Source organism: Thamnophis sirtalis, unplaced genomic scaffold, assembly GCF_051295495.1.
Source record: "Thamnophis sirtalis isolate CommonGarterSnake01/CBP01778 unplaced genomic scaffold, rThaSir2_p1.2 scaffold_9, whole genome shotgun sequence".
NCBI lineage: Eukaryota > Metazoa > Chordata > Lepidosauria > Squamata > Natricidae > Thamnophis > Thamnophis sirtalis.
The window spans coordinates 29,083,342-29,096,257 of NW_028261389.1; the positions used below are offsets into that span (position 1 = coordinate 29,083,342).

At 42.5% G+C, this 12,916-nt stretch overlaps 1 protein-coding gene across 1 annotated transcript; it reads left to right on the forward strand.

Moving 5' to 3' along the window:
* Positions 1-1,603: 1,603 nt before the first annotated feature.
* PDXP (pyridoxal phosphatase) lies at positions 1,604-6,055 on the forward strand. The gene is made up of 2 exons (XM_087723166.1): positions 1,604-2,233; positions 4,333-6,055. Exons 1-2 carry the CDS (start codon positions 1,621-1,623, stop codon positions 4,656-4,658), a joined length of 939 nt encoding a protein of 312 aa, XP_087579292.1. The 5' UTR covers positions 1,604-1,620; the 3' UTR covers positions 4,659-6,055.
* The last annotated feature ends 6,861 nt before the right edge of the window (positions 6,056-12,916 follow it).

Below are 12,916 nucleotides of genomic sequence, written 5' to 3' on the forward strand. Positions count from 1 at the left end.
GCGCTGGCCAGCTGACAGGGCAACGCCTTGTGTGCCCTGACAAATGGCTACACATGCCACATGTGGCACGCATGCCATAGGTTCACCATCTCAGCTCTAGGCTGATTCTTCTTTTAACTCCACCCCTAGGTTCTGCCACTCCTTCTCCTACAGGCTGTCACCTTATTTTTATTCTTTTCACAGAGGAAAAAGTAGGAAAACAAGAAGTGATAGCAGTATCTCAGGCAATTCTCTTAATTTCTATGGCAACTGTTTGGCATTTATCCTCAACCAGCTTCTTGAAGAGAGTTTACCAACAGTTTTTTTTTTTCTTAAGGTAGCAAGAATACTTCCAGGAGAAAAAAAATGAATCAGTAGTTTGGATGACTTGAACAGGTGTACTATTTTAATAAGGAGCCGTGGTGGTGCAGTGGTTAGAATGCAATATTGCAAGGTTAATTCTGTTAGACTGCCAACAGTCAATCCTGACCAGCTCAAGGTTGACTCCACCTTTCATCCTTCTGAGGTCTGCAAAACGAGGACCCAGATTGTTGGGGGGGGGGTATAGCTGACTCTGTAAACTTTGAAATGGTATATTAGTCTAAGTCAGTGGTGCGATTAATTTTTTTTGCTACTGGTTCTGTGGGCATGGCTTGGTGAGTGTGACATGGCATGGTGGGGTGGCAGGGGAAGGAGACTGTAAATCCCCATTCCCTCCCGATTAGCTGGGACTCAGGAGGCAGAGAATAGGGGCCAGTCAGAGATGGTATTTACCGGTTCTCTGAACTACTCAAAATTTCTGCTACCGGTTCTCCGGAATTGGTCAGAACCTGATGAATGACATCTCTGATCTAAGTGCTATTGCTATTTTCTTCAGCATAGGAGTCATATATGTGAGACTGACACTATTTAAATCACATGATGAAGATAGATGATAGATGAGATAAACAGACAGAGATATGATAGAGATAGGTAGTTAAGTAGGTAGGTTTAGGATATAATTTCCCATATAATAATGTCCCTCTGTACCCCGCTTTTTCTCACGGTCCCTAAGGTGAGTTTTTCAAACGCTCCTTTGCAAGAGGAACCCGTCGAGCTTTTTTTTAACCGTTTGATTTAGCAGGTTTACAGCACGTGCCACTTTATTTTGACCCGCCTCTTCCTTCTTTTCTTCCACCAATAGGCTAAAGCTGCAGGGGCGGAGGAACACTCGCTTACCCTTCCCGCTGCTCAGTTAGAAAGGAAGACGAGCGCCCCCTGGCGGGTCTTGCTCAGAACGCCCTCTTTGCATTTTTTCTTTCTTTCTCCCGCCCCTCACCCCTGTACACCGCTTCTCACGCAGCCCGCCTCGCTTTCATCGCCTCGGGCAAACCGTCCTGCCTTCCCCTCTCAATTGCCTTCATCGCGCCAGCAACCCGCGATAGGACGTCGGATACCCCCCCCCCCGCTCCCAGCTCCGCCCGATCTTCCACACCGCCCCTCCGTGTCGTTCCAACCAGGTCGAGCCCCCGGCTCTCCAGGCATCTGATTGGTACCGTTTCCTAAGCCCGTCAAGGGAACGGCGCGCTTCTGATTGGCTGCGTCTCCGCGCGGAGGACGGGAGAGGGGGGACGGGGGGTGGGTGGCGAGTGCAGTTCCAGCATGGCGGGCTGCAAGCGGTTGAGCGGCGCTTGCCTGCGCGAGGTGCTGGACGAGGCGCAGGGGCTGCTCTTCGACTGCGACGGGGTCCTGTGGACCGGAGAGCGGGCGGTGCCCGGAGCGCCGGAGCTGATGGAGCGCCTGAACCAGAACGGGAAGATCACCCTGTTCGTGTCCAACAACAGCCGCCGCTCGGTGGCCGAGCTGGAGCGTCGCTTCTCCCGCCTGGGCTTCCGCGGCGTCCGCGGCGAGCAGGTGTTCAGCTCCGCTCTCTGCTCCGCTCTCTACCTCCGCAAGCGCCTTCTGGGCGGGGAAGCCGGAGACGGAGACTCGGCCGCCTCGACCCCGGGCAGGGTCTTCGTGCTGGGCGGGGAAGGGCTGCGCGGGGAGCTGCGCGACGCGGGGCTCCGCCTGACCGGCGAAGAAGGGGACGGCGACGAAGAGCCTCCGGGCCAGGAGGGCCTCCCGGTGCGCGCTGTCGTCGTCGGCTACGACGACCAGTTCACCTTCGCTAAGCTCTCGGAGGCCTGCGCCTATTTGCGCGACCCGCGGTGCCTGCTGGTAGCCACCGATCCAGACCCCTGGCACCCGCTTAGCAGTGGGCAGCGCACCCCGGGTGAGTGAGGGCGGCGGGCCGGAGGGAGCCAGGCTCTGGAACCCCTTGCCAGCACCGGGTGGGCGCCGAGGCCCAATTGCGTTGCCCTGCCCTGGGCCTATTAGATCGGTACAGGAGAGGACACGGTCCGGCCTTGGTCCTGCATTTACACAAACGAAGAAAAAGGGTATAGAGAAAAAACAATCCTCCAAAGCGTTCATACGATCTGGGTAGGCTTAAGGCTGAGTAATGGTATAACCCTTGCTATATCATCTACTCTGGTCTTTGATATCTTGCTTTCTGTACAGTTTCATAAATGTCCCATAATGAGATTCAAACGGACTAATATTTCATTCAGATAACCGCATGCAGTATAGAGGTACACACCATAATTTATTTGAAGAAACCTGATGAGCTGAGCAAAGCTTTGACCAGATATGGATAGTGTGAACTGAAGGGATGTTCGATGTTGTCAACTGATATTGTCAAAGTCAAGTGTGGCTTTTCCTAAAACGCTGAAGAGTTTAGCCTTTATGTCACCCTTTTTCATATTTCAGTAGCAATCATTGTTGGAAGAACACTTTGGTCTATTAGCACTACCGGTAATCAAGTAACCTGGTGGGGGTTCTTGTGTGTTGCTAAGATATGAGCCTGGTGCAGTTTCTGTATTCAGGATTTGTTATTTTGATAGTCCCACTTTGCATGGTTGTTAACCAGCAATTCCAATAAGATGACTTTTAGTAAAGTGACTTGCAAGTAGAAAGTAAATTTCTATTAAGCAGCTGCTGCACAGTTCTTCAAATAAGATGAGTCAGCATCTGTTTCCCCTGGACCATTGCAAACATCTCCTTTTAGAGCTGTATGAGTTTTTGTGGAATTTAGAAATAGCCCTGCACTGAATCCAAACTTTGGATTCTAGGATTCTGCCTGACTGAGCTCTTAGGATGGCAGCATTTGCAAGCCAAGGCCTTGGCTTCCAAACAGTTAATTTAGTCACCACTAAAAGTTACAATGCCAGTAAAAAACAGGAAACCTGCAATGGGCAGGGGGTTGGACTAGAAGACCTCTAGGGATCCCTTCCAAACCTTGGATTCTAGGATTCTGCCTGATTGAGTTCTTACATTCTAGTCTTTCCCTCATAAAAAGGTTATCTATTCCCCACTTTATTTGAAATCTTTACTCCAAAGTTCACTGATTGATCTTAGGTATACATTACTATTAGGAATACTACTTGAAGTGTATACTGTATAACTATAACTATATGTATGTATATATATATATATGTATGTATATATGTATGTACGTACATTATATATATATATATATAACTATATGTATGTATATATATATGTATGTATGTATGTACGTACATTATATATATATATATATATATATATATATATATATATATATATATATATATATATATATATATATATATATATATTGCATTTGTGCTGCATTTGTGCTGATAAATAAATGTAACAAAGGCAACAGTAAAAATATTGGGTTTCTGTCTGGATGGTCTCTTGTGATGAGCTGATAGACAGAGAAAGGAAGCACTATGCTCCCTCCCATATTTGGGCATACTGGGGTTGTGACACAATACATACATACATACATACATACATACATACATACATACATACACTACATATATACACACACACACACACACATACATACATACATACTTATATTATACAGTGTAATAAAATGTATCCATTCATATCTAATTCTAGCCTTGAAATGTTACATACTCAAATGTATCTGTTTCTGAACAAATGGGAAGCTTGTACTTATAAGTCCTTGGAATCCAAGATTTTTCACCTGGGATCCCATTGAGCTGGTAGAATTTCTTGGATTATAATGTTACTTGCAGTAAAATTTTTAGAATCATGTGAATCTATTTCACATAAATAGTAAAATAACCCATCCATCTAAGTGAAACTTTAAGTTTACTTTGTCTCGCTAGTTTGAACCCAAAATGACCCGTTTCACTCATCCTTTATTGGGTCCATTCATTTGGATTACCTAAATATGTCAGGCAGTGCCTGGATTGCTGCTGCTAATGGAGGTCAATCTTTTGATTGGTGGTTGTTTTGTCTCTTCTCTTTCAGGGACAGGGAGTCTCACTGCTGCAGTTGAAACAGCCTCTGGCCGCAAAGCAACAGTAATTGGAAAACCAAACACATACATGTTTGAATGCATTGTAGAGCGTTTTGGTGTAGATCCATCCCGCATGCTTATGGTGGGTGATCGGCTGGAGACGGATATACTGTTTGGCAAGAACTGTGGCCTTGATACTATCTTGACCCTGACAGGTGTCTCTCATTTAGAAGAGGCACAGGCTTACATGGCCAGTGACAGCCCTTCAGCTAAGGACCTGGTGCCTCACTACTATGTGGACAGCATTGCAGACTTGATACCAGGCCTGGATGAATGAGGGGAGAAGTGGGTGGGTAACAGTCCTATTTCCATTCCAGACTGCCAACCTTTCCTCTTCCTGTCTCCCCTCTTGAATCTGGGCTCATCACATTCCAGTGTTTCTTCAAGAATAAAGAGAGTGGGACTAATTCCTCTCTCATTCTTTAAGCTTGATCAGTTTTATTTTAGACACAGTAGGGGAGCAGGAAATCTAATGTGGGGGAAAATAGGTTGTTTACAGGCCAAACTAGTATTTATTACTATTTTTCATCACAGTAACTATTTATTTAAGTTATTTTTGTTTTACTCTAGCCAATAGTGGTCTTCTTACTGTTGGCCGTTGCTTTACTTTGAAGCATAGTGATGTGCTTGATGTGCTTTTATAGTGTTTGTCCCCAGGCTTAAATATAACCACTGCCATTCCATGCCCATTTTGGAGTTCTTCTCCATGAACCTAAGCTGTGAAAAGGAATTATCAGGTACATATTCAGAAAATATGACATTGAGCCTCCACAAAATGGTCCTTTGGGTTTATTCCTGTGGATGTTTACGTAGTTGAAGTTCATTCAAACAATTTAGCTGATCCAGGAGTCATAAGAACTAAGACCTTGAAGGAATACAGGAGCCACTCTAACAGAATTGAGTAAATTCCTCCACAGGATCTGTTCCAAAGTGCTTTGTTTTGTGCAGGAAAGAAAATGACAGCTGTCAAAAGGAACTCAATGTCCAGACTATATATTAATGACTTAAAATTTTAATCCCCCTTTTCTGTCTTGAGTCTTATCAAGTTAAATGTTTCTTTAATCTATCCAATTTCATTTTGGTATATGGAATTGCTACTGTTGCATCAAACTAAGTTGCATACAATAATTTTTGTGCCACAGTGTTCAGCACTGATTCACTTTATCTTGGTAATTCTCCTGTGGTCACAGCCTCCAGATATTCTTGCCTAAAAAAAACCAAGAACTTGATTCCCCCCCCCTTTCCCCCTAACTGGGCGAACTGATAAATTTCATCAGTAAATATTTTAGCTCCTGCCTGTGCCTGATACAATACACCACTGTTCTAGAGGAGGGGTGAATGTGTGTTTTCCCCCTGCCCTGCCATGGTGTGCTTGACTTGTGGGATAATAACCAATTTTGTTGTATTTAAGTACAATAACAATAAAGATTATACTTATAATGTTGGCATTGCCAGTGGTGTCTATGTGCCACGGTAGCCCCAGATCAGTCCTTGCTATTCTTCTAATGATTTATTATGTATTTATTAGTGTGTTTGTATAAATTATGCTGATCAATTGTGCCAAAGTGGTATGTTGCCTCTGGGCCTACTCACTAACTGTACCTCCATGATGTTGTGCTTTTTCTGACACTTGCTGTCATTCTGCATATAATAAATTGCAGGCACCAGATGGAATTTGATTGTATTTATTGAACTACTTTATGAGATTGCTCTATGATCATTTATAATTTCATAATTTCTTTTCATTAGGAATGTGCAGAAATCATTGATAGGGGAACATGTTCCAGAGAACTCCAGAATGTTCCATTTCTCTTAGGATTATGTTGAACCTTCTTCTGGACCATGTCTTTCTAAGATGGTTTGTCAGTTTTCAGAAGTAAATCCTCCAAGCCGGAAGAGGTTTAGTGTATTTTAAGAATGATCTTTTATTTCAGTCATTGACCAACAAACATAACATAACACATTCTATAAACAGTAAAAAATTAAGGTGATTCCATAGACTCACAATAGCTTATCAATCTTCACCATTTTTTTTAAACAGAGAAGGGGCAACTGGAGATAAGTACTTTTAAAGTGTTCCCCCAAATGTTAATACTTAAAAAAAACTTTTAAGTAAGCACTAAAAAAAGTATTTAAATACTTTAGGTTCTATTCCTGCTCAGACCTCCTCATGCTTTGTTAAAAGCTTTTTATCAGGAAGAAATTTGGCATAATTCACAAACAGAATACTCTAGCATTCTTAGGAATGTTCTTTTTATGGATTGACAGATATTATATATTATTTTCATCCTAGCCACACAAATCCTGTGGGATAGAGTACAGGGCAAGGGAAATAACACTGGATTAATAGCCCTCACACAAGTCCAGGATGATTTTTGTTAAATTATTAATAGCCTCTATTGTCTTTTTTTTAAAGAAAAAAAATCAGCCTGCTGACATTATTGAGATTAAATATAGGTCAACACAATACTACAATTTGTATTATGTTCCATTCATAAAGTTTAAAGTGCCAGGGTTAAAGCAGTCTAATAAATAATGTGAATTAAACAGAATGATGAAAAGCCATTAAATATCCTTGCGCTTAAAAAGAAAAAAAAACATCATGCTACAAGCCCTGGGACCAAGTTATCTGTTTATTCATTGTGTGTAAAAATTGGTTTGACGAATCAATCTGTTTCAGATAAATCCTGTAAAACTTGTTAATGTTTAAAGCTGGGTCAAAGAAAGAATTTTTTACAGCCATGAGAATTAAAGATTGCAACTGCATACAAAGATTAGGTGTAAAAGAAAACTTGCTAGAGATCAGTATGTTTAGAATAAATAAAAACTATAATTGAGCATTATAAAAACTAACGGATCATTATTCACAAGTGTCCAATATTATATATATATATATATATATATGTATATGTATATATATATATATATATATATATATATATATATATATATATATATATATATATATATATATATATATATATATATATATATATATATATATATATATATATATATATATATATATATATATATATATATGTATATAGCTGATAAGGAGGAGACCTGTGGCATAATGGCTAAGACGTTAGCCTAAGATGCAATACAGCACAGGTTTGAATCCCAGTAAGGGTATGGTTAGCTGATGAGAGCTAAATAGCTTGAAATAGATCTATACTAGTCTCCCTTTATTTATCAGCACAAATTTTAAAAAAACTAGATAGATAGATAGATAGATAGATAGATAGATAGATAGATAGATAGATAGATAGATAGATAGATGAGAGAGGGAGGGAGGGAGGGAGGGAGGGAGGAATAAATGAACAATACCAATAGTAGATTCTTTCAACGTGGTAGAAGTTACAAGCAGGAGAGAACAGTTTCATTTCAGAGTTCAGAGCAGATAAGATAAATTTAGACTACTTTACTTCTCAGAGCAGCAGACTCTGAGAGTCTGCTGCTCTACATGGGGCTGCCCCTGAAGAGTGTTCGAAGACTGCAGTTGGTCCAGAATGCAGCCGCACGAGCGATATTGGGTGTACCTAGATACACCCATGTTAGACCTATCCTCCGCGAGCTGCACTGGCTCCCCATTGGTCTCCGGACACGCTTCAAGGTGCTAGTCGTTACTTTTAAAGCCCTACATGGTTTAGGACTTGGCTACCTGAGAGACCGCCTCCTGCCATTTACCTCCCAACGACCAATAAGATCACACAGATTGGGCCTCCTTCAGGTGCCGTCAGCCGGTCAATGTCAGTTGGCGACTCCCCGGGGGAGGGCCTTCTCTGTAGCTGCTCCAGCCCTATGGAATGATCTTCCCGTAGAGATCCGGACCCTCACTACTCTTCCGGCCTTCCGTAAAGTTACTAAGACCTGGCTGTTCCGGCAGGCCTGGGGCTGTTGATCAGTATCCAGCCACACTCTAACAGTATGCATGGTGTGAAATTTTAATAATTGTTTCCTTATTTTAATTCTTTATATATGTTTCTTTTGTCTTGTCTGTGAGTCGCCCAGCGTCCCAAGGGAGTGGGCGGCATATAAATGTCAATAAAACTCAAACTCAGAACTACCCCGTTTTCCCGAAAATAGGACCTCCCCGGATAATAAGCCCAATCGGGCTTTTGAGTGTATGCACTAAAATAAACCCTCCCCTAAAAAAGCCCACCCTGAAAATATTGAACACAGCAGTAGCCATGAGGTAACTATGCTCGCTGCCTCATGCACCTCAAAAATAATAAGACCTCCTCAAAAATAAGGCCAAGAGCTTATTTGGGAGCTCAAAAGAAAATAAGACACTGTCTTATTTTCGGGGAAACACGGCAGCTTACAGACTAGTTTCAGTTTCAGTTCTCAACCAAGCCATGCCCAGACTCCAAGCTTAAGTTTCTATTTCTAAAACAGCCCTCATTGGCTACCCAGTTGCTATGCGTATTCATTGGCTGATCTGTTCCAGTCTATGAATATTCATACTCTTGACAACAATCCCTGCTTCCATTCTGTAGATTCTTTTTCCAAAACTCTCTCGGGGTGAGACATAGATGTGGTTATTGAATACACCTATACATCTTTGCCACACCTTACCCAAAAACATAACTTAAATTCAATTAAGCACTCTTGGGGCTGGAGGCACATTAATAACCTGGCGAGCAGACATGGTGGTCATGGCAAGTGTCCAAACATCCATTTATCAGGGCCAAAACCATTAAGTTCGCTCCCCCATTGGATGCCCTCTATCCAACCCTTCCACTCCCAGCTTACTGTTATCTTCTACGATCATTCGCTTTCAAATAAAGGACTCACTCTTTTTCATTCTTTCAAAGCATCTTCTGGACCTATATGAATTCCAGAAGTATTCTTTGAAACAAAGGCTATATAAGTAGCTGGCACTTTGAAGTACGTTCATTTCCAATCTTATTTTTTTAATTCAAAAAATATTTTCAAAGTTCATAGAGCAGAAATTGGTCAGAAAGCCTTCCTCTGATTTAGACATACATATTTTTAAGGAGAATGCTCTTGGTAGAATAGTTTCTTGTGAGGTGTACTATTAACATGCTCTATATCAGGGGTCTCCAGCCTTGGCAACTTTAAGCCTTGGCGGACTTCAACTCCCAGAATTCCCCAGGCAGGAATTGAAGTCCGACAGGCTTAAAGTTGCCAAGGCTGGAGACCCCTGCTATAGAGCAGGAGTCCCCAACCCCCAGTCTACGGATCTGCTTCTGTCTATGGCATGCCAGAAACTGGGCCATGCAAACAAGCAAAGCTCCATCCGCAGGATGCTGGCAGCACATGAAACCACACCCCTTCTGGTCCATGGAAAAAGCCTCTCCAAGGAACCAGTCCCTTGGACTGGGGGCTGCTGCTATTTTATAGCTTCTCTTTCCAACTTGCTGCGGATTTTACAGTGAGGGATATTTTCCTGCACTGGGATGAACAGCACCAAGCAGGAGGCAATTAGTAAGTTTTGAATGCTTTTATTAATTTGATCCTAAGTCAATGATTCATGCTATAATTGCAGGATGTAAATTATGCACAGAAAACCAAGAAAAATATACAGAGAAAGTATATCTTGCCTCCTGATTCATAAGGTAAAAGTTCCCCTCGCACATATGTTCCCGACTCTAGGGGGCAGAGCTCATCTCCATTTCAAAGCCGAAGAGCAAGCGCTGTCCAAAGACATCTCCGTGGTCATGTGGCCAGCATGGCTAAATTCCGAAGGTGCAAGGAATGCTGTTACCGTCTTACCAAAGGTGGTTCCTATTTTTCTACCTGCATTTTACATGCTTTCAAACTGCTAGGTTGGCAGAAGCTGGGACAAGTAATGGGAGCTCATTCTGTTATGCAGCACCAGGGATTGACAACCTTTCTGATCAACAAGCTCAGCGTCTTAGCCACTGAGCCACTGCATCCCTGATTCATAGCTACAGCTTAATACAGCAAAATGACCTTATCCAATCCAGGGAACATAAAGATCCAATTTGACGAGTAAAGAATTGGGAGAGACCAAAAATGAGACCAGAGGAACACAGATCTCATAATAGAATTCTTTATTGACCAAGTGTGATTGGACACACAAGGAATTTGCCTTTGGTGCATAAGCTCCACAGTGTATATTAAAAGATGGAAAATTGTTTTCAATGCAGGGAAGACATCCTGGGAGTACTCTTTAATAGTAGGAATTCAGGACCTTCTCTAATTAGAAGAACAGATGCTCTTTGATCTCAAGGAGACATGCCACTCCTTAGCCTTCTTTAGCTGACCATGTGTTTTAAGATTGGTACTCTCCCAAATTCTGAATTTGACCCCTTGTTCTGCAAATCATCTATCACCTACACTGGATCTGAAATGTTGATTTATTCCCCATCTAGAAGTTCTCCAGCTTTGGAACTAGGCAAGTCCATAACAACGATTAAATGGGAATGCTCCAATTATCTTGCTTGAGTAGGATTTCACTCAGAATTTTATTGCATAGAATATTTGTCTTACATCTCAAGATTGAAGATTGAAGCAGTGTTCTAAGATTAAAGGCTTAAATCTATTATTTCAAGGAAAGGAAGAAAGAAAACACCTGATTATAGATTTTGGAAAAGATCATTAAGCCAAGCTAATGATTAATTCCAAGAATTCAAGCAAGCATTAAAAGCCAGTCAAGGAGAGTTAATCATTTCTTTTAATTCTTGAGCCTACTGCTCTACTGAACTTTTCTTAATATACAACTGGAATCTTTCTTGATTGCAAATTATTATTCTGCATAATGAGTGAATAGACATTGATCTTTGGGCTGTCATCCATTCATATTCTGGATGAATAGATGACTCCCCAACATCCATCTCCCAACAGGATGGATCATTCTTAAATAGATTCAAACCTGATTACAATAATGTAATCCCTAGTCTCTAGCCATGGTTGCCACCTGCTCTTTGAGCAGTACCTGTAAATCTAAAGAACCTTTGGATCGAACAGTGGGACTGCCAGAGGTAGTATAACCTCATCCAGGCCAGAGGTGGGAAAAAAGCTTGATACTAGAAGGCCCAAGTACCGGTACCCAGGATCAGCCAGTCTTTCTTGGGTTAACCTGAAGCTCATTGCATCTCATCCAGGCATGGAGAATTCCCACTCTAGTCCAATACCTTAACCACATTACTGCACTGACTATAAATATAGAAAAGCAATTATTTTGTAAGGCAGGATACTGTAATATATTTAACCATCTTTACAAAATGCCCTGTAGCTTATTAGAGAAGGACAAGTAATAATAAGAAATGCATTTTCCCAATAAAGTTATATTAGATAATCAAGTTTTAAAACACCTCAATTGCTTAAACAGAAGCATTTCCTTGAAAAGAAACTACTGAATCTCCCACAATATAAAAGGGATCCCTTTATTATTTATATTCTTCAATTCGCCAATTGGCACTCCTTGGCTCACAATAGAATTCCTTATGCAGTGGTGGGCTTCTATTTTTTTTACTACTGGTTCACACGTGAACACGATGATTCTGCACATGCGCAGAAGCGTCCTGGCAGATGGGCGGAGCCTCCTGCCACCGCGCTACTACCGGTTTGCTCGATCTGGGCTGAACCGGGAGCAACTCACCTCTGTCCTTATGCCACTAGGCTTGAAATTTTGACCTTGGACAACCTTGAACTACATCGCCTATGGTCTGACCTAAGCATACTACACAAAATTGTCTGCTGCAACGTCCTACCTGTCAACGACTACTTCAGTGTCAACTGCAATAATACTAAGGGCAAACAATAGATACAAACTCAAGGTTAACCACTCTAAACTTGATTGCAGAAAATATGACTTCAGCAATAGAGTGGTCAATGCCTGGAATGCTTTACCTCCCTCCATTGTTACTTCCTCTAACCTCCATAGCTTTAACCTTAAACTGTCTACTGTGGACCTCACCCCATTCCTAAGAGGTCTGTAAGGGGGCATGTATAAGCGCACCAGCCTGCCTACCAGGGGTGGGTTTCTCGCCCTGTTCCAACCAGTTCGGTTGGAACGAGGCCGGCGGCGTCCTTGCGCACGTGTGCAGCGTCCTTGCGCATGTGTGCGGAGTCCTCGCGCACGTGTGCGGCGTCCTCGCACACGTGTGCGGCGCGCGCATGCACGCGCGTGGTGCACGCATGCGTACTAGCGTCTGTGCGATGCTCCAGCTGCTCCTGGAGGATCGCGCAGGCGCTGTATGCGTCCTGCGCATGCGTGGAAGCGCAGAATTCATCAAAACCGGGTAAGGAGTGGGCGCGCGGGCGCGGGCGCGCGCGGGGGGGGCTTCGCCGTTCCCGGAAGTTACTTACTTCCGGGTTCGGCGACCAACCGGTTCGCAGGGACCGCCGCGAACCGGTTGAAACCCAGCCCTGCTGCCTACCATGCCTGTCCTACTATCCCCATTTATTTGTACTCGTTTCATGTGCTCATGTCCATGTTTATAGATACTTGTTATCTCGTACATGTTTGACAAGCTAAATAAGTAAAATAAAATAAATATAAATAAAATAAATAAAATGCAAACTATTCAATAAGGGATT